General features: G+C 55.8%; 1 protein-coding gene across 1 annotated transcript; it reads right to left on the reverse strand.

Moving 5' to 3' along the window:
• Positions 1 to 397: 397 nt before the first annotated feature.
• Positions 398 to 25,048, reverse strand: NPLOC4 (NPL4 homolog, ubiquitin recognition factor). The gene is made up of 17 exons (XM_063409919.1): positions 24,868 to 25,048; positions 23,830 to 23,910; positions 21,513 to 21,625; positions 20,643 to 20,822; positions 19,176 to 19,224; positions 18,189 to 18,283; positions 17,310 to 17,433; positions 16,615 to 16,794; positions 15,697 to 15,783; positions 14,213 to 14,284; positions 13,213 to 13,339; positions 10,944 to 11,104; positions 4,825 to 4,896; positions 3,691 to 3,786; positions 2,904 to 3,020; positions 1,999 to 2,101; positions 398 to 1,664 (listed from the first exon to the last, which is right to left on the reverse strand). The coding sequence occupies exons 1-17, from the start codon at positions 24,880 to 24,882 to the stop codon at positions 1,507 to 1,509; spliced, it is 1,830 nt and encodes a 609-aa protein (XP_063265989.1). The 5' UTR covers positions 24,883 to 25,048; the 3' UTR covers positions 398 to 1,506.
• Positions 25,049 to 25,418: the final 370 nt, after the last annotated feature.

Here is a 25,418-nt window from a genome sequence, read left to right on the forward strand (position 1 = left end):
GGAGTGCGGAGCGTCCCGGCACGGCCCCGGGCAGCGGCGCCCCCATCCCGGCCCTGGCTGGTCGCAGGTGACAAAGCACAGGAGGCACGGGGCTGTGTCCCCCTGTTCCAGCTGGGGACAGTGGGCATCCTGGTCCCACCCTGGCACAGATGGTGGCACCGTGCTGGGCAGTGTCCCCCCCTTCCCACCGGGAACAGAGATCATCCCAGCCCCACCCGAGGTGACGAGTGCAGGAGACAGCAGAGGGACAGAGTCCCCCAGATCCCCCTGGGAACACAGAGCATCCATCCCAGCCCATCCTGGCCCAGGTGAGGAGCGCAGGAGCGACGCACTGGGCTGCAGCGTTCCCCTGTTCCTGTTGGGAGCACCCCGGGACAGGTGACAGAGTGCAGCAGGCTCTGGTTTGAGGTGCTTTTATTCCACGTTACTCGCAGCCCCCGCGCCTGGGTCAGCCCAGCCCGGCCCGGGCGCCCCCGGCGCTGCACCCCCCAACCCCAGCACACCCAGGGGAAAAGCAACCGCAGCCCGAGCCGGGCTGTGGGATGAAGCCTTTGGAAAGCCCCAGCGAGGGGCGCGGGGGTCCCTGCCCCACTGCGGTCTGGGCAGTGCTGTCCTGGAGCAGCACAGGCCCTCCGGACCCCTCCCAGGAGGGGACACGGGGCAGTGCTGGAACCGGTGCCCCCGGGGTTGAACCAGAGCCCGCGGAGCCAGGGCTGGGGAGCTCCAGGAGGGGTCTGGGGGTCAGAGGCCCTGTGAGGAGAGCGCTGAGCCCCTGCAGCATCTGCCTGCCCCTCTCCTCTGCCAGCGGCGCCCAGGGCAGCCCCAGCTGGGCGCTGAAGGGAGGCTGGGGGCAAGACCCCCGAGCCCCAGCTCCGGCCTGGACACGCTCTGGAGGGAGGGGGAAGGCACCAACTGGAGAACTGGCTCCCAGGGCATGATGGAGGCGAGGTGGGTGCCCGAGTTACGTGGCTGCCCTGCAACCATTCCCTGGGAGCCCAACCGTGCACAGTGGGGTGACACGGCACCCAGAGGGGATGCCCCTCCCGCAGCCCCCACGGGGTGCTAAAGCTCACCAAGCTCAGTGTCCAGGGGTGCCTGTCCTGCTCTGGGAACGTCACAGCCACCTGCCTGTGCCGCCGGGGCCGGTCAGTGCCGGAGCTGTCGGGATCCAGGCACTCAGGTGGGCAGGGAATGAGAGCAAAGCTGTGGGCAGGGAGATGCCGAAGCCTCCCTCTCCCCTTGGGTAGGAAGTGGGCATGGGCAGCTCCCTAAGCTCACCAGCTCCCCCAGGGCAGGCTGGCAGGAGCTGAGGGTGGTGGGGGGCCAGCCCAGGCACGGGCTGAGGAAAGCATTGGTTGTCCGGGCTGGGAGCCCCCAAAAGGGAGCGAGGAGTAACCGGGGGGCTGGAGCCACCCGTGCCCGGCTCCGCAGCCCGGGCTGGAAGCTGAAGGGAGGAGAGGGGAGGGACAGCGCCGGCCGCTCCGGGGGGCTCCGGCAGGAGCGGGGCTAGGAGCGGGGCAGGCTGCACATCTCGCAGTGGTCCGTGCCCGGCTGGTTCATGAAGGTGCAGTGCTGGCAGGGCCACATGGCCGCGGCCACGGCGTGCGACGAGCCCCCCATGGCGCCGTACTCCTGCAGTCCCGGGAGCGGGACCCCCACCGTGCCTGCGGGAGAGAGCCCGGGCAGCGCTGGGATCCCCCTGCTCAGCCCACCCTGCAGCCCCTGCCCCATCCCTGGGAGTGCTCCGGGCCGGGTTGGATGGGGCTTGGAGCAGCCTGGTCTGGTGGAGGATGGCAGGGGGGTGGGATGAGCTTTAAGATCCCTTCCAACCCAAACTATTCCAGGATCCCATGACCAGGAACAGCTTTCTCCCCCTGAGCCTCCAGTAGCTTCTGTGGCAGCTTGAGAGCAGCTCCACACAACTTCCAGCCATCTCTGCCAAGGGACAAGGGACCCCCCTCCCTGAGGGACACCCTACCCCAGGGACCCTCCTCTTACTGCAGAGCTGCTCGATGGTCGCCCACTGCTCTGATTTTTTCCAGGTCTGTGCAAGCTCCTCATTTTTGGTCCTCACGGCTTCCAGCAACAAGCTGATGCTGTCCTGGAAATCACAGGTGGGAAATGAGCACCAGTGCAAGGCAAGACCCTGAATTTGAGCTGTTCCCCCTTTCCCGACATCCTTGGGGTGCCTCAGTTTATCCCTCTGCTCCCCAGCATTCAGACAGATTCCAACATCCCAAAAGCTCCTTTCCTCTGCTTCCAGGAGGTATTCCCACCCCCGTGGGACAGTGTCCTGGCACTGCAGGCCAGTCCCAGCTTCCAGAGGTGCAATCCCCCCATGCTGGAGCACTCCAGCCCCGATCTCTGCTCCCATCCTGATCTCCAGCTGCCCACGGTCATCCCGGTTCCTCGCACATGCGCAGCCTCGGGCCAGGAGGCCCAGCTGGATCTCACTGGGAGGCTCCGGCAGTGCCGGGGCAGCCGCCAGCCCCCGGTGCCCGGCCAAGGGCAGCAGCACTGCACAGCCAGGACCTCGCTGGCCTTCACTTCTGGGGGCTCTGATCTTATTGTTCCCACCAAATTCCTGATTCTGAGATAATTTTTAAAGTATTTCCAGCTCTAGGAGCCGCAGCCAAGTTGGCTCCAGGATCATGTGGACAGCCACCCCCCTCAGTGCTCCCAGCGGCTCAGGGGGTTTGTGTTTAGAGTTTAAAAAGGGTTTCAAAACTCTTTAAACCTTCTCCCGACAGCTTGGTCGTGAAAAGGCAGCACAAGGCCCTGCCCAAGGTCATGGGATGACAGGAATGATCACCTCCACCCACTTGGGGGACCCCTGGAGGGGCTGAGGGCCCTGGGATGGGGGGGATGGTGTTGGGGACAGGACTCCCAGCCCCGTTACGTACCCGCAGAGGCATGACCTCGTTTGTGACCAGGAAGAGGAGCAGATGGAAATCAGAAATGACGTCTAGGAAAATGGAGGAAGTATTTTGGGACAGGTACGTGGCCAAACTGTGGAAGTCCTGGGGAGAGGGGACAGTAATGAAGAGAAGTCAATTCCTATTTGGATCCACTAACAGATATTCCTTCCTCTCTGGCTATTGTCTGCAACGTGCAGCGACATTCCCAAAATCAGATCCCCGCCTGGCTGACTCAATCCTAGCTAACAACTTCCAGGAAAAATGATCTCTGGACCCATAGGAGCTCCTCTCGACCAAGCCAGCACCCACAGAGCTGATCTCAGATCCAAGAGGTGCTGGAGGCAACTCCAGCCTTGTTCCTACAGAAAAGAGAGAGGACAGAGCAGCCCCTTCCTCCTCCCTTGGCTTCTTGCAGGAACAGCTTTCTGTGCTTAAAGAGTCCATCCAGGAAGAGAAGGCAGCACCCTGGGCGCAGGGACAGACCCCAGTCTCGGCAGGTTTGTGCTGTCACCATGGGCTGGAGCCCCCTGGCCACTCTGGAGCTGCCTGGCAGGAACAGGGAGCTCTGATCCCCATGGATCCGGTGGGAGCTCAGCACCGGCCCGCAGCCGGCATTGGCATGCAGACACTGCTCTGTGCAGGAAGGACTTGGCAAGCTCAGCCGGGGAGGGGTGACTTGAGGGCACAGCTGTCCCTGTGCAGATGTCAGTGAGCGCCAGGGAGGCACAGCCTGTCCCTGGGGAACCCAGCTCCGTCAGGAATCGCCCCTCACCTGAGTTTCTCCCAACACATCGCGGTTCTCGATGGGGAATGGATTCTGAGAAATAGAAAAAGTGTAGACTGGATCCTTGGGGAAAGTTGTAGTAATCTAAAAAAAGAGAAAAAATCCAAGGAAGGATGATCAGAGACCAGTGAGATATGGGAAGTAAGTTCAGATAGCTGAGAACAGCTATGATCCCAGCTCAGCCCAACAGTGAGGGATCCTGCAGGGATCTGATGGCTTTTAATTTAATTTAAAGTGATATGCCATCACCACACCCCTTGGCTCCTTTTCTAAGGAAGCTGGAGGGACATGATGTGTTTGGTCTTGACAGATGCCATGGACAGCATCCCTCTCTGCACGAGTCACTGGGATAGAGATCCTGGCACAGCTGTGCCCTGTGCCAGGCAGCTGCTGCTGGAGGGAGGTCCTGGGGGGATCCCAAAACACGTTTCACCCCTCTGTTTTCATCCCAGTGACACCCCAGGTGTCCCAGGAACAGGTGCCTTCACTCCTGCAGGAATTCCCATGCTCTGGCACTGCCTGTGCCAGGGGCAGCTGGACCAGAGAGGCTGCTCCAGGTGGATCTAATGGTTGTTGGCACCACCTCCAAATCCAGCAGTATCATCTGGCATCCCAATTATTTGCTTTCCTGCTTTCTACACCGTAACTTTGTTTCCCAGCCCCAGGGGCTGAACTGTGCCGTGCCTGGCAGCTGCTCTGCTCTGGCCAAGCTGTGCCAGAGAACAAATTCCCTCCTCCAAGAAAAGGCATTTCTGGACGACCTGCTGAGTCACTTGAAGGAGATGGATCCCTAATTGCTGCTCTGGAGTTTCCTCATTAGGCAGTGCCCGGGACACGGGTCTGTGGGGCTGCTGCTTCCCGGCCATGTGGCTCTGGGCCAGCTCAGAGCCCTGATAAGGCACCAGGCAGTGATTTCCTGGAAAACAAATGTGTTCCCTGGCACCACACCGACCCCACGGAGCAGGGCAGCCACCTCCCTGCTAGGAATGCCTGGCAGCAGCAGGCAGAGGAGGATGATCTGTCTCAGGAATCCCTTCCCTGGGGAATTTCAGAGGTGAGTTAGGGGTTTGCTCCACTCTGACCATCTCCTGTGGGAAGCAAACACATGCAGGGAATACTCACATCTATGATGAGGTACTCGACCGGGAGCGGGCGAGCCAGCTGGGTGATCTCGTTCCCAAACTTGTCTATGTCCTGAAAGAAAAAGAGTTGGATTATTCCTGAGCATGGAAGTGGTGTGAAGCCCAAGGGATCCTGCTCTGGAGATGCTCATGCAGAATCCTGGGCTCTGGCAGATCACTAAGGGAACCTGGATGGGTGGTGCAGGGCTGCCCAATTCCCTGCTGCTCCCTGGGGCTGGAGATCTCTGTAATCCCAGCATCTCTGGAATCAGGATCTGTTTCCTTGCGAGCCAAGGGAGTGTGGGGTCACAAACCACCTTGGGCTTGTCTCCCACTAGACAGAGCTTGGAATTATCCAAGGAGTGTGAAGATGGGATTCCACTCCATGATCCTTGCAGGTGGGTCCCTTCCAACTTCATATATCCCAGGATTCCATGATTTTAAATGCCATTTAGGCGGCAGCTCTATCTTACAGAGAGGGACAGGTCACCTCTGCCTCCTCAGCCAAGGCAAACCTGCCTTTCTGCAAGTCCAAGAGTGCCTCACCCAACTCTCCATCTGGGAATTGGGAATCCGGGCACTTTCTCATACCCAGACCCTTGGAACCAGCACATCCCACGGCGTAAACTTGTTTTGCTTTGCCAGACGAAGGGAACATAAAGTTTAATTAGGCAGACAAACGGCCGGCATATGTTCATTAATCATAACCTGACAATTAGACGTGATTGATGTCAAACACGCCGGGTTCAAACGCCGCTTCGGAGATAAATCCCGGAGAACTGACACTTTTCATTAAAGATTCCATACGAGGGGGTTGTGTTTTCTCCCTAAATCATCACTTAACGTGGCATAAATCATTCATGGAGCCCCACATAAATCATACGCCCGTAATTCCCAGTCAGGGACGTTGCACTGGACGTTCCGTGGGCTCCCGGTGGCGGGAGCCGGATCCGGAGCTGTCACCCCCAAAGGCTGCCAGTCCTGCTCTTCCCGCGCGGGATGGAGCAGCATTCCACAGGCTGAGCCAGGAGCACCGAGCAGGGCTGACTCCAGGACTCCCTGCCCTTTCTCTCAGGCAGGGAACACCACTCCCCCACTCTCCCTGGTGTTTACAGAGCGGCTGTGAGGAGCAGCAGCCAGCACCACCCCTCTCCCAGTCAGACCCGGCCCCAGCAGGCTCCAGCACGCTGCTCCCCTCCAGGCACAGCCCCCCTCCCGACCCCCTCCCCAGGCACCCACTGTCCCCAGCAACTGTTCCCTCTGTAAAAAACTCTCCCTTGCAGTCTTTGAAGCTCCTTTGAAAGGCAATCCCGATAAGGATCTTTGCTCCTCGCACATGACAGGTTGTGGCCTCAGATCTCTCTGGCTCCGACAGGAGCAGGAGGAGCCGTGGAGCCTTTTTTTGGGAGATCACAGGACCCCAGAGCCAACCTGCTTCTAGATCTCAGTGATACCACAAGAGGCAGGAATCAGATCCAATCAGCTTCCCAAACACAATCCTGCCACTGCATGAAGGGACCTGCAACAACTCACGCATAATTAGCCCATCTGGAATTCATTTTCCAATCTCATTAAGTTCTAATATGCAGAAACATTTTTCCAGCACCTGTTGGCTTTAATCTCCCCCTCTGGGGATTTCCATGTTAAAAGCCTGCTTTTTCATGGCATGCTGCTGAGGCCTCCAAGACATCCACACACTGGGACCGTGCTCCCCCCAAGCTGAGGACATGTCCTGATCCTGACAGGACAGTCCCCCCAGACCCCAACATTCCTCTCTCACCACCATGAGTATTTAGTGATGTTTTAAAGGCCTTAATGAACATCAAGTTGGGATTGTTGGGATAAAGATCCTTATCCTGAGCTTGGCATCACCAGGACCCTCCCAGCCCCCTGTTATTGCTGCAGCCTGAGACCCCCAAAGCCCAGTGGCACCAGCTCCAAAGGGAGGCCAGGAAGGGGTTAATGGAGCGAAGACCATTTGGCTTTGGGACAAAAATCCAGCAGCAAGGCCTGGAGGGTCTGGACAATGCCTCATCCCAGGAGACTCCTTCAAAGCTGGGATTAGAGCCTTTCAACCCCCTGTTTGGAGGCAGAGCTGCACAGGGATGAGGGCAAACAGGGAAAAGGGTGGGAACACAGACACCTTGGCAGGATGGAAAGACTTCTGGGTGGCCTCAGGATTATCCATGGAGGGTGAGGGGAGCTGCCAGCCAGGAGGGAGGCTGGGGATCCGTGTCCCAGGACAGCCGTGAGCATCCCACGCTGTCACCATGCCATGCTGCGAGCATCCCGCATCCCACGCCGTTACTCCCGACCTGCTCCCTCTGCTGAAGGCACGGCAGAGCTCGGCAGCCATCTGTCCCTCCCATGTGTGAACAAATCCCAGCTTTGCTCTTCCCTCTGCTGACTTCCAGGCGCTTTCCCGGGCAGTCCTGCCCCTCGCACAGGGAGCGCGGCTGAGGCGTAGAAATGAAGTGACTCCTCCAAGAGCAAGTGACAGGTCAGGGAGAGTTGAAATCCTTCCCGGGAGACTCCTGCTGAGCTAATCCAGCATCCTCCTCCCCGGAGCAGCTGGGACATTTAAGGCTAAGGCAGCTCTTGAGCTGGTGGGAGGGCAGCCAGGGAAGTCCTTCCCCGTCGGTGAACACTCCCGGCAGCCTGGCTCTCCCTGGGAAGAGGATTTCCAATGCCATGGAAGGACAGCCTGCCTCAGAAGTCCTGCTGGGCTCTCATAAAAGCAGGGCCCTGGCTCGGGGCTGTCCCAGGGAGGGATGGGACACGTGTCACTGGTGCCAGGCCAGGGCTCAGACACAGCTCAGCCGCAGGAGAGCTCAGAGCATGTGTAGGATTCGAGGGCAAAGGGCTCTTGCACAACGCTTGTAAAGGGCTTTTGTCTTACACCATGCCAAAGAAACTCTGGGGGAATGGTAAACCATCCCAAAGAAATTCTGGAGGCACATTAAACCGTCCTAAAGAAACTCTGGGGGGATGTTAAGGCAGCTGGAAAATGCAATTCACTGCGAGGAGGATGACTATGACATACTGTTTGCGCTGAGCTGTCACAAATACCTGTGATAAGAGAAAAAGCCAGCCAGCCCCCAAATCCAATTATCCAGGAGTTTTAAAGCATCTGTAAAACATCAGGAATCTCTTCCCACAGTTGATGAAGTTAATGGTGGAGCAGTTCAGCACTGCAGAGTTCCTGGGCCAGTGGACTGGGAGGAGGTGACAGCAGGGACAGGGTGCAGCAGCCCCAGGGAGGGATCCCCCAGCTGCACCCTGAGCACTCCCTCAGTTGAATACCAAGCCAAGGTACATTCTCAGTGAAATCCAAATCAATCCAGCTCTCTTCTAAAACCAGATGGACAGAGGAGGCTGCTCAAGGACAAAAGACAGGATGGAAAATCGTGTGGAATATTCAGCCGGGTTCACCCTCATCCAGCTCAGAAACTGGGTGAAATGGCTGCTGCAACATCAACTTCACTCAGAGGGTCTTTATCCCAGCCTTGTGTCCGTGTCTGCACACCATGGACTCCTTCCCAGGCTCTGTGTGCTGAGCTGGCCAAGCAGCACGTGCTGGTCATGCCCCGTTCCAGCTGGAACCAGTGCTGAGCCCTGATGCTTCCCAGACACCCCCGGAGGCTGGCAGGGATCCGTTCTTCCTCCTGGCTAATCTTACCTGGGGAGGCACCTCAGAGCAAAGGAGTTTGTTCTCACAGTCCCCAAACTCCTCGAATTCCCCACTGGAGCAGAGCTCTCTCTTCCTGAGCCAGGACAGCAACGGCTGCGTGTCCAAAGCCAACTCCACGGGGGTGGCTCCTCGGAGCAGCAGGCAAGGGGCCAACATAAAGGGAATGGTAAAGAAATACAGAAACCACCCAGCTGCAGGCTCAGGAAAACCGCAGGACAATGCCAGTGCCATCAGCTTTCCCATTTCCATGGAAGAAAAGCAGCCCCTTTTCCCATTTGCAAGCTGGAGATGAATCCACCGCGCTGCCCTCGGACAGATCTGAGTTCCACGGATCCTGCCTCACATCTGGCTGTTCTATAAATACATCCACACTCCACAAACATCGGCCTCCTGGTCCTCATCCAATTAGAATTAATTTGTAGAGCTCCTTTCATCCTAAAGGGCTTTTCAGCTGAATACTTGGATATTGTATGGGAACGCACATGGACTTTTCCCAGAGAAAACAGCAACTACTCCAAAGTGCAGCTTTCTCCCCAAAACTGGCTGGGGGGAAGGTCAGCACAGAGAGGAACCCCACATCACAGGCTGGGGACAAAGGGACAGCAAGGTACTGGACCCCAAAGGTTCCATCCTGTGCCACCAGATTCCTGCTCCTCCTGAAGTTCCCCGGGGCTCGGACACGGCTGTTGTCACCATCCCAGGATGAGGTAGTGTCTCTGACCTCAAGCCTTGCACATTTAATGGGACCCCAAAGGTTTCCCAAGCCAGGAGTGACTAAGCTTTCCACAGATTTAAGAACATTCAAAAATAATCGAGGGATCCTAGAGCCAAATCTGCTGAAAGCTTGAGGGAGAATCCCACTCGGCAGAGCCATCCTCAAGCGCTCCGTGAAAAGGGCAATGAGGGAGAGAAGCTCTAAAACACAGAATCAGCTGCAGCCCGACCCAGTGAATCAGTGCACGATGGAAATTTCCACACAAGGCTGGAGCCATCCGTTCCCATTTTGTTTATCTCCCTGCTTCAGATTAGAGATGGGAGTGAAGCCCTTCTGGGAACACCCACTGGCTCCCTGCTGCTCCCAGCACCCCGGGTGGGCCACATGTGGCTCACAGAGCTGCGGGGCCTCCTGCGAGGCTGCCCCGGCGTGGCACGGCCCGGGCTGCTCCAGAGCAGGGTCAGGGCACGCCAGGAGATGATCTCATCCTCCTCCTCACGTTCAGGGCCAACCTTTGCACACCCGGCTCCGCTGGATTGCGATTGCCCCGGCTTATCAGCTCCCAGGAGGAAGCTGCGTGCTCCAGAGGGAGCAGGATTCCATCCTCCCTCCCTCTCCAGCACTGGATTCAGCCCAGAGGTGTTCCTTTATTCCAGGTGGGGTCAAGGCAAGCCAGCAGTTTGGCACTAAGGGGTGGAAACCACGGAGGCTCACAGGGAAACCAGCACTTCCCAGTCCCACGTTCAGGGCGTGCAGGAACACCCTGACCAGCTCTATTCCCGCTGCTGGAGCACAATCCCCTCATCCCACTCCTCCCAAACAAAGCCAGCTTTCCTTATCCTGTGCTCCTTAAAGGACAGCTTTACCACAGGCAGCAGCAGCAGACAGGACAGGAAGGAGATAACTAAGGGGGTGATGGATGGCTAATTAGCCAGCGAGCAGTGCCATTAATTAACTCCTCTGTCCCTGCTCACAGGACACCAGGAGCTCTAGGCAGTGCTATTGGCATCCACAGGGAGCCTGATCCAGACTTCCCAACTCGGCCACACAGGCACAGGAGGGGCTGAAGGACTCCAGAAACAACTGGCAAGAGAGCAATGACATTCCATCCATCACCACCAACCCCAAAGTGCAGCAGGCAGGGACAGCAGTGACACCTCATGTCCTTCCAGGACCCCTCCTGCAGAGCTGCCTCCAGCTCTGGGCCCCTCAGCACTGGAAGGACATGGAGCTGCTGGAGCGAGGCCAGAGGAGGGGGTACTCATCTGGAGATACTGGAGAAGTCTTCAGGGACACCTGAGAGTCCCTTCCAGTGCCTAAAGGGGCTCCAAGAAATCTGGAGAGGGACTCTGGACAAGGGATGGAGTGACAGGGTGGGGGGAATGGCTTCCCACTGCCAGAGGACAGGGTTAGATGGGATACTGGGGAGAAATTCTTCCCTGGGAGGGGGGCGAGGCCCTGGCACAGGGTGCCCAGAGAAGCTGTGGCTGCCCCATCCCTGAAAGTGTTCAAGGTCAGGCTGGATGGAGCTTGGAGCACCCTGGGACAGTGGAAGGTGGAAGGAGAAGGTCCCTCCCAACCCAAACCATTCCACGTCTCTGTGACACTGAGTATTTTGGACCCGCTCCTGATGCACATTTTCCCTGCTGCTCCTCAGCACCAGTGCTTGGATCCAGGGGCAGATCTCGGAGCTGCCCAGGCCCTCAGCCCTCACCTTGTAGAAGACATCAGGCACGTACTGCTCGCTGCTGGACTCCTTGGCATAGCCCAGCTCCGGCGCGTCCCGGCAGGGCAGCAGGCACTCGTCCCGCACCAGGGCCATGCACTGGTTCGACACCTGGTACCCCTCAAAGTGCACCTGGTTGTCAGGACCACCTGCAGGAGGAGAGGATGGGTAAAGATCTGAGGATGACTGTGATCTCACTCACTCAGCTCCAAGATGGATCTGTGACCAATCCACGCGTTGTCACCCAGGCCAACAGCCTTGGACACCTCCAGAGGTGGGGACTCCATCCCACAACCCTTCCCATGAAGAAATTCTCCCTGAAAATCCTGCACAGGGGTGATTTTCTGGTGTGAGCCCAACAGAAATGACTGGAAGAGCAGCACTAAGGTTGGACTCGATGATTTTGAAGCTCTTTTCCAACTGTAACAATTCTAAGACTCCATGGTTAAACACACGGCTAACAGTGATGAACTCCAAGATGAAGCTGCTGGCGCTGCTGCATGGCAAGAATTTTAGGCAAGAATTTCCTCTGAACTCCAGATTTTTATAGCCACGCACATTTCCACAACTATCCCAAGAGCACAGAGCCCAGGGAACAGCAGGAAAGCTCCGCCAGCAGCTCCAAGGAGGAGGAGCTGCCCTTTTGGGGGCTCTGACAGCATCACCTTCCATCACCCTGCAGGTATCTCCTCCTTCTCCAAACAAAACTCAGGCACGCAGCCTCTGTGGCCGTGTTCCATTCCCAAGGATCCCTGAGCTGCAGATCACCTGGCCATGCCAAGCCTGAACAGGGTTTTCTCAGCCTGTACTGGATGGTTTGGTGGAAATCTGACATGGAAAGGGGGAATTAAGAGCCTGGCTCAGGGAAGGATCACATGCTTGGCGCTTTCCTTTGGATAATGTAAGCAACATCAGGCCATGTGTCACTGGAATACAACTGGAAAGAGTGGAGGGAGGCAGATGGTAGGAAAACGTTACTATTTCCAAAGCTGTGGAATTCAGGAGGGAATAGGAATTAATCCATGTGCAGGATTTAAAGGCAAAGTTGAGGCAAACTATCCAAATACATTTCTGCAGCACAGAAAGAGGGACTCAAGTGTTTAAATAGAACCTGCTGGGCTGATTGAACAGAGGAGAATGAAATTAGCTGGAACAGCAAAGAGGAAATATTCCTTTTCTACCCTTTGATCTGTAACCTCAATCACTCACTGCTCCAGAACAAACACTCCTAGAAATTAAACATAGACCAGGACGGGGGAAGGCCTGAACGCAGTGTGTTTGCTCAGTAAAACACCTTGTTTAAAAAAAAATTAAATAAATATATATATTTGAAAAGAGAGATACAGATCTATATTTAATGAGAGATGGATGTGTTTAGCAGTCTGGAATGTACAGGCCCGGGCCTGTTGACTAAAAAAAGAGCTTTTTCACTGAAAAAAGGCCCTGGGAACCCTTACAAAGCCAGGCTCAGGGCAGGCAATGTCCCAACCCACTTTCACTTTTCACTCTGGATGTTATTTGGAAGTCATGAGGGCTTTTCATTGTGTTGAACAGAGCCAGAACCAGCGATTCCGCTCCAGGGAAGGTTTAAATGAAGACATGTGTCATCCCATGGAGAAGAACAGAGTGAACTGGGAACACTCCAGCCCTCCCAGCACATGCCAGTGTCCCCCCTCCCAGCCCAGCCCAGCCCATCGACAGTGCCTCTGGAGACTCCCTGAAAACAGCTAAAACCAGAGGGTTTAACCATAAGTACTTTGCAGGAGCTTCTGTTTTACTCAGCCAAAAAAACGTTTCCAAGCATTTCTTTTCCCTGACGGATTTTTTTTCCCTGTCAGGTCTCCCTGACAGCGACATGAGGGAGGTAAAGATCCCTCCTGAAGGAGGAACTAATCCATAACTCTGGTGTGTTGTGGCTCTGCACTGCTGCTTCCAGGCAACAGAATTTGGAGCTTAAGGATTTGAAACAAAAAGTGAGCAACAGTTGTTGCCCTGGCTGCAGGCAGAGTGATTTCTGGGTCAGAGAGGTGGGGCTGAGCCTCAAATTAAACAGTTTTAGAGTAAAAACCAGGCAAATAAATTATGAATGAGTAATTGCAGAAAGGATAAAACAAAGAATGAGGAAGTATTTTAGTGGATAGAGCAAACCTCTTGTTAAATACGACAGATGGGGAGCAGGACATGTGATTTTTGGCACATTCTTCTACTAACAAGAGGTAATTCAGGGGAAGCCCCGAGGGCTGAGGCCAGTTTGTACCTGTAGCCACAACTGTGACAAACTTGGATCCAAAGTGCCCGTCGGGAGAGAGGCGACAGATGTTGGGCTGCTGGTTCTGGAAGTTGCCAGCTGTGATGCACTCCTCTGCACTCAGGAAATACGTGTCCTGAGGGGAGAGCAGGGACTCCAATCAGCCACAGGACAAGGTGACGTAGCCCAGACCCATTTCCCTGGGCTGCAGCCAAGGGAAACGACCAACACCCCAGGAAAACACGCTTTCGTGGAAAGCTGTGCTGAGCTCGGGACAAGAATGTGACCTGTCAGCTCCCAGCCCTGGGCTGGCTCAGGACTGTCCCACCCACCTCTACACACCTTTTATTTTTTTGGAAAAATCAAGTTTCACTTTCCAAATATGGACATCAGTGAGTTTACAAGGCCAGGAAGCTGAGGAGGTCGAAGTTTGAGCCACGTATGTGTCACAAAGCCCAGCCCATGGGAACATCCTCTGAGTCACTCTGCCTCACTGGGTTTCTCCCTCGCATGCCCCTCCACTCCCTGGAGTTTTCTTAGCCCTAAAAAGGGCAGGGATAGATGGGATTTCAGGGAGAAATTCTTCCCTGTGAGGAGGGTGAGGCCCTGGCACAGGGTGCCCAGAGAAGCTGTGGCTGCCCCTGGATCTGTGGAAGTGCTCCAGGCCAAGGTGGACAGGGCTTGGAGCACCCTGGGATAGTGGAAGTTATCCCTGCCCGTGGTGGCACTGGATGGGCTTTAAGGTCTCTCCCCACCCGAAGTATTCCATGATTCCATGAGCACCATTCCCTCACAGGAGGGGTGTGAAGGGCTCCAGCAGCTCTGCCTGCTTCCCAAACACTTCAGTCCCTAACATATCCAAGGGTTCCAGCTCCTTTTCCTTCAGAACTACCTGGAAAACCCCATCCCCCAAGAATTCCAGTGCCACCTGCAGCCCTGGCTCAGCTCTCTGCCTGGCACAGGAGCTGGAATTCACTGGGAATTCACTGGGAATTCGCCTGGATCTCACCTTGTTCCTGCTGTATCGAACGGTTCCTTTCCGCGTGTCTTCCGAGACCAGGTCAGTAAATATCCAGCCAACCTACAGAGGGGGATGGAGAACGTTGCTTTAAGGAAAAAAAGGACAAAAAAAAAAGAAGGAAAGAGGAAACCAGAAGAGCTCAGCCATTTTCTGCTCACAGGACACGATGTTCTTGGCTCTGTCGGGCCTGTGCACACTGCCTGCAGGGAATGGCTCTCCCAGCTGTGCTGGGCTCCTTGGAATCCCATTTCCAGGAGCAGCAGCATGCCAGCTGGCCAGCCAGGGCACCTGCAGCGTTAGGTTTCACTACGGAATATTTTTCATGGAAAGATCTGGAGGCTGCAAGAGGCCTCTGTGCCACCACCTGTTCCCACCCCCAGCATTTCCTACAGAGAGTCTGGAGTGGGATCCAGTGCCTGTGGGTGACAGAGCAGCTCGTGTGGCCCCAGTCTGAGCCTCTCACACAATCCAAGTTTGAACTTTGCACGCACTGGTGAAGAGAAAGCTCATACTGGAGTGTGACTCCTTCCAAACTGGAGTTGGCACTGACCCGAGAGCACATTCCTGCTCTTTGTGCTGCAAACACACCTCGGAGTGAATCCTTTCACACACACGTGTGACATGGACACACACCTTGGGATGATCCCAGGTGCCAATCCCAGCTCCCACAGCATTAACCCTTCCAAGGCAGAACCGATCCCAACTCCCCCTGCAGCCCAGGCAGACCAAGCCCTGCACCCAGCACTTGGTGACGTGTTAAGTCTCGTGGATTAAAAATATCTGATGGGAAAACATGGAAATAAATAACACACGGAGAAGTTTTGCTCCAGCCTCTGGCAAGGGGTGGGATCTTATCTGGGAGAACAAAGCCCTCCCCAGATGTTTACAGTCTGCACTGAGCCTTCTCCCAGGCGGGTTTTCTCCTGCAAGTCAAATCTTGTTTGTGTACATCCCATTCCTGGCATTCCCACCATACCAACGCTGCTCCCAAACCGGAAAACATCGGCGCAGGTTGGAGGGCTGTCAGGAAATCAGGGAATCCTGATGGGATCACTGCAGGCTGGAACTGAGGGGGGCCTGCACCCCTAACCCCACACACCACTGACTCACTGCAGCACCAAGTGGGGAACACAATCCAAGGGCAGCCCCTGCTCCTGGAAACTGAGCACAGAGGCAGCTCCAGCTCCATCTGGGCCAAATTAGCACCCAGGAATGCTCCTGTTGCAGGGAAAAGAAAGGGAAGATGGAGTTTGTGCTGCTTTGCCCCTGCTACTGCAGCCACACAGCCTTGCGAGGGGCCTGTGCTCAGAAAAACCCTCTGGATTTGGGTTTCAGACCTAAAAATGTAACAGCTGCTGACACTTTAGCAAGATTTAGTTAACCTAGAGAGTCCTGGATAACCCCGTGGAGCTGGAGAGAATTGCTGGCACTTCCCTGCCACACACAGACACAGAGATCCGACACATCCTGACCTTTCTCAGGCCGAGCTTCGCTGCGATCTCATCCACAACCTCGGCTTTGGGATCCTCCAGGATCTCCAGGCTGTTCTGGGTGCCGATCTGCAGCAGAGAGACACTGGTTAGTGACACAGAACTGGGGAAAAACCAGTACAGCCACTCTGGGCAATGAGGCAGAGGGTGGGAGCAGAGGTCTGGGCGTCCTCTCGGGCATCACCACAGACTGGTGTCACCCCAGAGACCTCCCTGTGCCACCCTGCTCTCATGCCACACTCCCGAGGATCCATTTGTTCCTTTTCCACTGGCAATCTGTTGGATTTTACTTGGCAGCCGAGCAGAAACCATGAGGAGGAAGGAAACACATGAGGAGCACTCGGCTGAGGAGTGGTGCCATGCCCCACCTAGTGGGGATTCCGGTTGCTCCAGCCAAACCCATCCTCAGCCTCTCCATCATCTCGTCTTCAAATCATTTACACTTCATTCTATCTAATAAAGCTGCTTCAATTTTCCCAGAAAGCTGGTAAGGAATTGCAGCAAGGGCTGCCACTGTTTTTTGCTAGCACACAATCTGCTGGAAAGCCAGGAATCGAGGATAGATTAAAAGTGAAACCCACTGTTACAGTCACCTGAATTTAAATAATCTGAGGGTAAAAAACAAAAAGCAAACCCGGGGTTTAAAATTCTTTCTGTGGCTGCAGTGGATGGTGCTGTTAAGGAAATAAATCATGTCCTCTTTTCCTCAGGACAGTTTTCCGTGGGGAGCTGGAAATACCAAACTAAAAAGGTGTTTGTGTGTTCCCCGATTCTGAGTCTGCGTCTCACCTCTTAGGACAGTTTTCTCTGTGGACTGGCAGCTGAAAATACTGAGTGAGCTTTCCCAAACTGAAAGTGTTTGTGTGTTCCCCAGCTCTGAGTGTCCCCTGGGGGTCTCACCTGGGGGGGTTCATAGATGGCCGCCACTTCCGCCCGGATTCCCAGCGGGATGTCTTTGTGCTCCGTGTACCGGCCGTACAGATAGCCCAGATGTTGGTTCCCTGTCTTCCTCCAGAAGTCTAGGAAGCGATCTGCAATTGTGTGGTTCTCAAACATGATGTTGTCAACATGCCTGTATTTCTGTTTGACAAAGTTCAAGCGTCAGGCCGTCCTCTGCTGGCTCCGGGCCCTTCCCAGGACACGCTCCCCCCTCCGAGCTGGCTGCTGCACAGCAGGGCTGGGGCTGGGGCTCCCTCCCTCTCCCCCTGCTCAGCTCCCACCCCTCAGCCCTGCTCAGGCTGGAGCACCCCCAGCACCTTGGGGGCTTCACTGGGACCTTGTCCCCAAGAGCCTCTGCAGGGAAAAGGACACTGAAATTTGGGAGGAAACAAGCAGAACCTGAGTGGCTTTTTGGATCTCATGAGGAAAACCAGTAGGATTAATCACCAGGATTCATCAGCAGTGCTGCCAGCTCAGTCCTCACGCTGGGAGGAAATCCTGACCCAGGACATTTTGGAACCCATTTTGCAAGGCCTGAGGACCGGGACAGGATTGCCCTGACACCTGGAGGCTCTGTGCTCCTGGCTGGCTTTTTTGGAAGCCACCTTTCCCAAAGCAAAAGCCAGGTCCCCTGGCAGTGCCCGAGCTCCTCTCACCTGTCGGTTGAGGGTGATGGCGCTGGGCTGGCACTTGGTGCAGATCCCCTCGGGCCAGGGAGGGTGTCCCTCACACCCCGACTTGATCTTGCAGCTGATGTTCTCCAGGGCTACAAACTTCCCTCTGCGAGAGGAGGGAGGAGAAACGGGGAAGAGAACGAGAAAGGGGCAATAGAAAGGGGGAAGAGAAAAAGAAAGGTAAGAGAAGAAGAGGGAGAAGGATAAGAAGTGAGAGAAGGAAGAGGGGGAAAAGAAGGAAGAGGGAGAAGAAAAGGAAGGGGGAAGAAAAGGAAGAGAGGGAAGAAAAAGCTGCTGTTAGCACAGTAAATGCTTTTGGAGCAATCATTTATGGAGCGTGTGAGAAGTAAGAGATTGTAGCACCACAGCAAATTGTCCTTTCATGTGCACAAGGCTTCCTGGAATGGGAAATTCCCTTCAAATGGAAGTCTCATGGACTTGAGCTGCATCTCCCAAAGAGATTTTAAAAGTCTCAATGGTATTTAGGAATAGCAGGGAGAAGATTACACTTTAGTGTAACTTATGTCCACGAAGTCTGAGAAACAGGCTTGGAGCTTGGTGTAATTAGGGAACTTCTTTCCTTCCATCTGGCCTTCCCTCCCATCAGGAGTGTTTCCTGGAAGGAATTATATTGCCACAGGAAAAGAAAAAATAGAAATAAAACGGGGACATAAAATAAAAAGACAGACCTAATGTTTCCCTCCTGCCTTTTCCTTTTATCCTCAACTTTTTAAAGTGTTTTTTTCTCCTCCATTTGCCATTCAATCCTCGTGTCCAACCCCGAGATCTGTCTGTACTTTCATTTGTGTAAGAAAAACCGAAGCTCCAATCAGATTCCCTTAAACCCAGAGATTTCCTTACTTGTCTGCCCCTCCGGTCAGCTTCCTGATGTAGGCATGGAATGACATGTGCTTCACAGGAGGCTCCAGATGGTTCAAATAATCCTCATCGAAGGGCTGCCAGGAACACGGCACAGAGCAGAGCCAGGTCACACACCTGTCTGATAACACCCTGAGCCCTCAGCAAATGCATGTTCCACACTCAACCCCGCCAATGTGGAAGCAATCAAGGAAATTCAGGCTCATTTTCAAGGCAGCTACTACTGGGATGCAAACAGTGGAGCTTTACAACGGGGAGTTTTATGGTGGCCTCCTGCTCCGGGAACAGATCGGCCCCACAAATCAGGATCTCAACGGCAAAAAGCTTTTTACTTTCAATACCTAACAACAAACAACGGGCCCAGCTGTTCCAGCAGAGGGGAAGAGCCACGCTGGAACAGCCAGGATCCCCTCTGGAGGGGTGGCTGCTGCCTTGTGCTATCAATTACACAGCCCAGCACGATTGGAGGCATCACTAAAGCTGCTTCAACCCGGATAATCATGGAATAGTTTGGGTTGGGAGGGCCTTTAAAGCTCATCCCATTCCACCTCCTGCCACTTCCCCTATCCCAGGTTGCTCCAGGCCGTCCAGCCTGGCCTGGGACACTGCTGGGCAGCCACAGCCTCTCTGGGCACCCTGTGCCAGGTGGTTAAAACTGGGAGGTGCTGGGATCCAGGAGAGAGGAGACAAAACAAGAAAATCCAGGGGAAAGTGAAGACAGAGGGAGAATGGATCTTTTTTTGAAGCACTTTCTGTTAAACTCATTACTGCAGAAAACCAGCTTTAACCAGGGTCAACCTGGGGGCACAAAGGCCTCGAGCTTTAGTGACACCAGGACCAGCAGCTCTGGCAGTGCATGGCAGGATTCCAGCCTGGAGCTGCCACCTCCTGCCAGGCAGCATTCCCAGGAGAAGTGTTCCTACTGGGAGGAACTGGGGTGAGCCTGGAGCACTTTCCTGGGGCTCTTACCTCCAGTGGGACACAGTGCACACATTTGCCCAAGGGGCCGTGGCGACACCTGGGCAGAGAGAGAGAGAACTGGGGTTAAATCTCATTCCCTCTGGAAAAAGGGGGAATAAACCTTATTTCATCATGGAAAAATCAGCCTGTAAAAGTCTCTCTGGAGCAAGTTTGGTGTGGGAGATCCACAGGAGCTCTGAGCAATTCTCTACCCCCATGTGGCAGGGTGATTTTAATAAAAAGCCACCCAAAATGTTCATCCTTTATCAGGCAGGGCAGGAATAACCAGGCAAGTGTGTGTTTATCAGGCAGATAAAGCCCTGCTGGGTAGAGTTACAGAGAAGAAAACATCTCCTTTTGTGGTGACTGCTTTAAAAAAGCCTCTAAACCAACAAGAAAACATCCCCAGCACCAGGCCAGTGCTGCTTCCCAAAGGAAGGGCCCAGGAGAGGAGCAGTGAGGCTGGGCTGTGGAAACAGTGGATGGGATCCAGTTGCAGGGGATTTTTAAAGTATGTTTTGTGGCAGATAATGTACAGAAAGGAGAGTTAAGTGCTGCTAAAGCACTCAGAGATTGATCCACACTCTCAAAGCCAGGAACCAGCCTAGACAACTCCTTTTATCCTCAACACCCTCCCCTGGGCCTCGGCTCCCTGCTAGGAACAACTCCATCAATTCCTCTGAAAAAAGTGGGCAAGCTCAAGGCAGTGTTTCTGCCACAGAGTGGTGGGTTTGCCTTTATTGCCCCAGTGATGTGACATCCCATCATTTATGGTCAGCTGGGAAGGTCAGGGAGGATTTTCCACAAACTTCCTCATTGCTGCAGCACTGAAGATAAACCACGTGGAGGACAACCTCAAGGGGAAGGGCAAATCATTCTGTTTTAGCAGGAATTCCTGCCTCTAAAATTTTCCTTCCAACCTTTTCAAGACTCTTTTTCCAGGGAGTTCCAGCCTCAAGGCCACAACCAGTGCAGGTATCAGCCACGACCCAACTGGGTCATTAACACTGAGCAATAAAAGCCCCCTCCCAGCAGAGGATGTTTCAGCAGCACCAGAGCTCATTTGGGGTGGGTTTAACTCGTTGTGGTGTTATTTTTACACAAAGAGAAGCTGCTTTGTTTCCCTAAGCCTCTTGCACGGGAGAGCTTTGGGAAGTTGGACTTTGGTGCATTTTTGTGAGCAAAAGGGACTCCCTGGTTTCGTGGAGAGGTCAGGCAGACACGTGATGAGGGGAAGCCAGAGCAGGCAGAGACCCAAGTCCCACTTCCAAACCAGATGCCCCCGGGATTTGGGCATCTGCTTCCTCCCTGAACCTCCCAGGACAACAGCAGGGGCTGTTTTTCCTTGAGAACGCCCCCAGGGCACTCAGGACGGAGCTCCCACAGTGATTTCCTGACTACTGGGCTGGGCCATGACATTCCAGGCTCTGGTGAGACCCAGCCCCACGGGCAGGAACAGGACCCAGCCCCACTTACAGCTGCTGGTCTCGGTTCCTGTAAATCTTCCCATCCTGCTTGATCAGGTACTGGTCAATCTCATCTTCCACCACCTGGGGGGCGCCCCCAGGCCGGGAATTTTGGGAGACAGAGGTGTCCATGGTCTCTGAGGAGGAGCCAGCCGGGCTGGAGGGATACAGGAACAGCATATCCCCGTGCCTGCAGGGTGGGAAACAGCACAGGGGTAGTGGGAGCTGTGGGAAACAACAGCCAGGAGGCTGCAGGTGCTGCCCAGCAGGCAGAGCAGGGAATGTGGCACAAACTCTAACCAGACCAGCACAGGTGGCAGGTGGAGGCTGCTCTGTGAGCCACCTCTTCCTGCTTTTATTTGCAATAAATGCAAATCCTTCCATCAGGAGACAAAGCTGAGGGGAAAATATGGAGGAGGGTGTTGGGATGGAGGAGTGAAAACAGGGACGAGGGAGAGAAAGCTGGGATGAGGTAGGGAAAGGAGGGTGAGAGAGGGAAAGCAGGCAAGTGGGAGGGAGGGCAGGGATGGAAGGGTGGAAACAGGGATACAGGAGGGCAAGTGCAGGGATAAGGCAGGGAAAGCTGAGGATGAAAGAGGGAAAGTGGGGATGAGGCAGGGAAAGCTGGGACAAAAAGGTAAAAGCAGGGATTAGGGAGGGAAATCCAGGATGGAGCCTCCCCACAGCAAACACACCCCAAGGAGTGACCCAAGGAACAGCCACCACCTGTCCCGTGCCACTGTGACCCCCCCATTCCAGCACAGCCACCAAGGCCCTTCCTCCCCAGTCCCAGGAGTGACACTGGAAGCTGGGGGCTCCTGGGATGTGACTTCTCCCAGTTTGGAAGCTCCAAGCAGAGCCCCCTCCCGTGAGGACTCACTTGATCTTGAGCAGGTTGAGGGATTTGTTCTGCGCCGCCGTGATCTCCCCGGTCCTGTTGCGGTTGGTGTACACGGAAAAGCCATTATTCCTGAACCCAAACTCCTTGGCCACCTGCAACACAGGGACAAGGGACAAGGGGGGAAGTGTGAGCCTCCTAAAAGGGACTCAGAGCCAGAGCTAATCCCAGAGAACTTCTCCTCCAGAAATTCAGCTCAATTCACCCCCCTTCCTGAGCTCGGGATAGCAAGAGATGGAAACATCTGGAAAAACAAGTGATGGATTAAAGCAGGAGCCTGAACAACTTCACCAGAACTGTCTCTGCCTCACACAACACAAATGCAGCGTTTCAGCTGCAGCCAGGCAAACACTGCATGACTGGAGGAGGAAACCTCTCCGTGATCCCAGTTCTCCTGCTGCAGCTGCACCAGCACACACCACCAAGTCATTCCCACCCTCCTGGGACCAGAACTCCACAATCCACACTTCCACCTCTGTGCATCTTTTGCCCTCAGCTCCATTCTCATCTCCCAGCTGCTTCACTCAACCTCTTCCTGCAGTTCTGTCCAGTTTCCCCCCCTTTTTTCCTCTCTCCCGTAGAATTCACTCCCACAGCCACCCCTCAGTCCCCAGGCAGGTTCTCCCAGTTCAGATTAAGTCTGATTTACTTGGAATTACTCCAACACCTCTTCCCAGCAAAAATAATTTACACATTTGGCCCCTTGAGGACTTCACCAGTTTAAAAGTGGTGTTTAAAGTTTGTCTGTTTGCCAGGTTTTACCCTAGATTCTGAAGTGAAAGGCCTTTATTTTCGTTAATAAAAACAATCCACATGGCTTTGGTTGGAGTCAGGGATGGGATCCTGCCCACAGGACAAATCTGATGAGCCACAAAGAGCTGTCACATGGGCACAGCCATGAAAAGCGGGTTTTTTCCTGTCAGCTTGGCCGTGATTGGCAGCACTGAGTGATCCCTTTGAATGGGACCCTTTCACAGGGATCAGCTCCTGCTCCTCAGGCCTCAGAATTCCCTTTTGGGGGTCAGACAAACCCCACAACACATTAACAGCAGGCTTGAGCCAATTCCTCACACCCAGAGTGACTTTTTGGGGTGCTTTTCCCTGGGATGTGCCACAGGAGACAGGGAAGATTCTCCAGCCCTTTACTCCTTGAGGGCCTTTGGAGCAGATCTAGGTTAATTCCTGGTATGGAAGCAGCAACCTGACACCTCTCTAATTACAGCTGTGCCCCCAAACACCAAACCCAGCCCCTGGGTGAACAATCCAGCCTTAAAATCCTCAGCAAAGGTAGGACAGACCTGGATTTAGACAAAACACAGACCTCAGGTGGGAAAATCTGCCACTTTCCTCTTCCAAGCAAACCCTGCAGCAGGGGATAAACCCAAGCACGTCTCTGCTCCAGCTCAGCCAGAGGACAGAGCCCTCCCCAGACCAAGAGGCAGCTCCAGGTGCTTTGTCCTGGCAGGAAGTGTTTTCCAGCCCGATTGTTCCCTGGGGTAACCTGAGCCCTGGAAAGCAGCAGCTCGCTCTGCACAGGCTCCAGAGGTCCTGCAAGCTCCTCCTGCCTTGGCTGAGGCTGCAGGGAGTGTCCCTGAGCCAGCCCTGAAAAACAGCAGGATTTTTCCTGGCCAGGTGGGAATGCTGTCAGGGAACGCTGCTCTGTCTGGGCCACAGCTCCAGGCAGAGCTGTGACTCACAAAGGGAAGGCTCCCACCTGCCCCCATTCCTGTCAGGAATCCACGTCATGGAGCAAAGAGAGGAACTCCAGGAGGGAAGCAAAGGGAGAATTGCTCACTCCTGAAGAACACAGAGCAGCACAGCACAGCCAGCCCCACTCCATGAGTTCCCTCCCCAGGAGAGCCCAGGGACTCCTGAGATCTCACTCCATCCCTCCCTGGCTCTCTCCAAATCCATACTGGAAAACCAGGAGCACACACAGCACATCCAAACGATATTCCAAGCCCAAATCCAGCAGCTGAGCCAGCCTGGAACCTGCCTGGAGCAGCAGGTTTGGCCATCCCACAGCTCCCCTTCTGCTTCCCAGCTGCCACTTCTTTGGGAGAACCCCAAAAAGCCCTTCCCAGGAAAGCTCCCACCCCAGGAGGCCCCAGTGGAGAAGCTTAGGGAGTTTTTTCTTTAAATTTCTTGTTTTCCCTCTGGAACAACACAAGCTGCACCAATCAAAGTGTGTTTTTCCACACAGAATGCTGTCCCTTGCTGCTGCCAGGGGGGCTGAACACAGATTTCCCACGGGACAGAGCCACAGGAGCCCTGTGGATCCCTGTGGACCCTGGGGTACCTTTTTGAGGAACGTTGCCACCGTTTCTCTCTTCGTGGCCGTGATTCTCTTCACTCCCTCCGGCGACTGCACACGGATAATCTGGGAATGAGGGAGCACCGAGTCAGGGAGGGGGGACAGCACCCACCCTGAGCCCCCAGCCTGATGTCCCCCACTCCTCCCTCCTGTCCCCATCCTGCACAGGGCCTGCAAACACCCAGGAGAGCAGTTCTGGGGCAGCACCGGGTGGTGTCTGTGAGCATGAGGGCTCTAGGCAGGAGCTGGCTCCAAGGAAAACACCTCTGGCCAAAGCTCTGACCTCAGAGGTGGAATTAAACCTTCAGGAGGGCGGCTGGGACCTTCCAAGGGGAGTTATTCACACAGGCACCGGCCCAACTGGTGTTACTGGGCACTGCACTGGTAATGAGCGCGAGAGGAGAGACGCGGGGCTCCAGCTGCTCCCGGGAAACCTGAGCTCCCGGCGGGCAGCAACTGCGGGCACCGGCCCGGGGAACCCTCCGGGGACAGGCAGCCAAGGGACAAATGTGGATACCGGTGTCCCCGGAGCGCTGAGGGACAGCGCTGGCACTCGAGCCGTTCTAAGGGGACGCTCAGCCGCTGCTGTGTGACACGGGGACACGGGGACACGGGGACACGGGCACGGGGTGGCGACTGCGGGCAGGGGGACACGGCACGGGAGACCCACGCGAGGGGACACAGGGAGCTGCCCGTGTCCTGCCGTCACCCCGCAGAGCCCCGTTCCGCTCTCCCAACTTCCCTCCCGGGCACAAGCCCGCCGGGCCGGGGCCCGGGGCCCTTCACCGGAGCGAGCAGCCCCTTCCCCTCCCTCCCCGAGCCCCCCGCCCGCGGCTGAGCGGCACCGCGGGGTCCCGGCCCCGGCCCCCGCGGGGAGAACCACGGGGGACCCGCCCGCGCCGCCGCTCAGGGGGGCGCCCGGCCCGGACACCGCCGGCCCCGGCCCCGGCCCCCCGTCCCGGTGCCCCGTCCCGGCCCCACAGGAATCTGCTGCCTCATCGCCCCTCCCCCGGCCGCACTCACAATGGTCTCGGCCATGGCGCTGCCCGCGGGCCCGGGGCTGGCCGCGCCGCACAGACACGGCCCGGTGCGGCCCGTCCCGCTCCGCTCGTCCCGGCCCTGCCCGGCCCGGCCCGGCCCTGCCCGGCTCCTCCCGGCCCGGCCCGCCGCCTCCCGGGACCGGCCCGCCCTCGCGCCCGCCCCCCCGGCCCCGCGCCCCGCGCCCGCGTTCCGCCGCACCAAAGTTCCTACTCCGGTGTCACCACCGCTCGTTCCCCCCGTGCTGCCTCGGTGTCACTGGCATAACAGTCCCCCTTGCTGCCTCGGTGCTACAGATACAAGTGTCCCCCCGCTGCCGCCCTCGCTCTTTGGTTCTGCACGCAACCAGCCCCCCCGCCGGTGCCCTCGGAGGGTCCCCGCGGTGTCGGAGGGAGGGATCGGGTCCAGCTGTGGAGCGGGGGGCGATCGGGGCCGGCTGTGGGGGTGGGTGGGTAGGGGGATCGTGCCCAGCTGTAGGGCGGCACACACAGCCCCATTTAAGCCCGCCCGCAGCCCCTCACATGATGGGAGTGTGA

Source organism: Prinia subflava, chromosome 12, assembly GCF_021018805.1.
Source record: "Prinia subflava isolate CZ2003 ecotype Zambia chromosome 12, Cam_Psub_1.2, whole genome shotgun sequence".
Classification (NCBI taxonomy): Eukaryota; Metazoa; Chordata; class Aves; order Passeriformes; family Cisticolidae; genus Prinia; species Prinia subflava.

Excerpts from the sequence above, each read along its gene's own strand:
- NPLOC4 (XM_063409919.1), bottom strand. Across the intron at positions 20,823-21,512 it reads CTCAACCTGCTCAAGATCAA|GCACGGGGATATGCTGTTCC; the intron begins GTGAGTCCTCAC and ends CCCACCCTGCAG. Across the intron at positions 4,897-10,943 it reads TGCCTGATGTCTTCTACAAG|GACATAGACAAGTTTGGGAA; the intron begins GTGAGGGCTGAG and ends TTTTTCTTTCAG.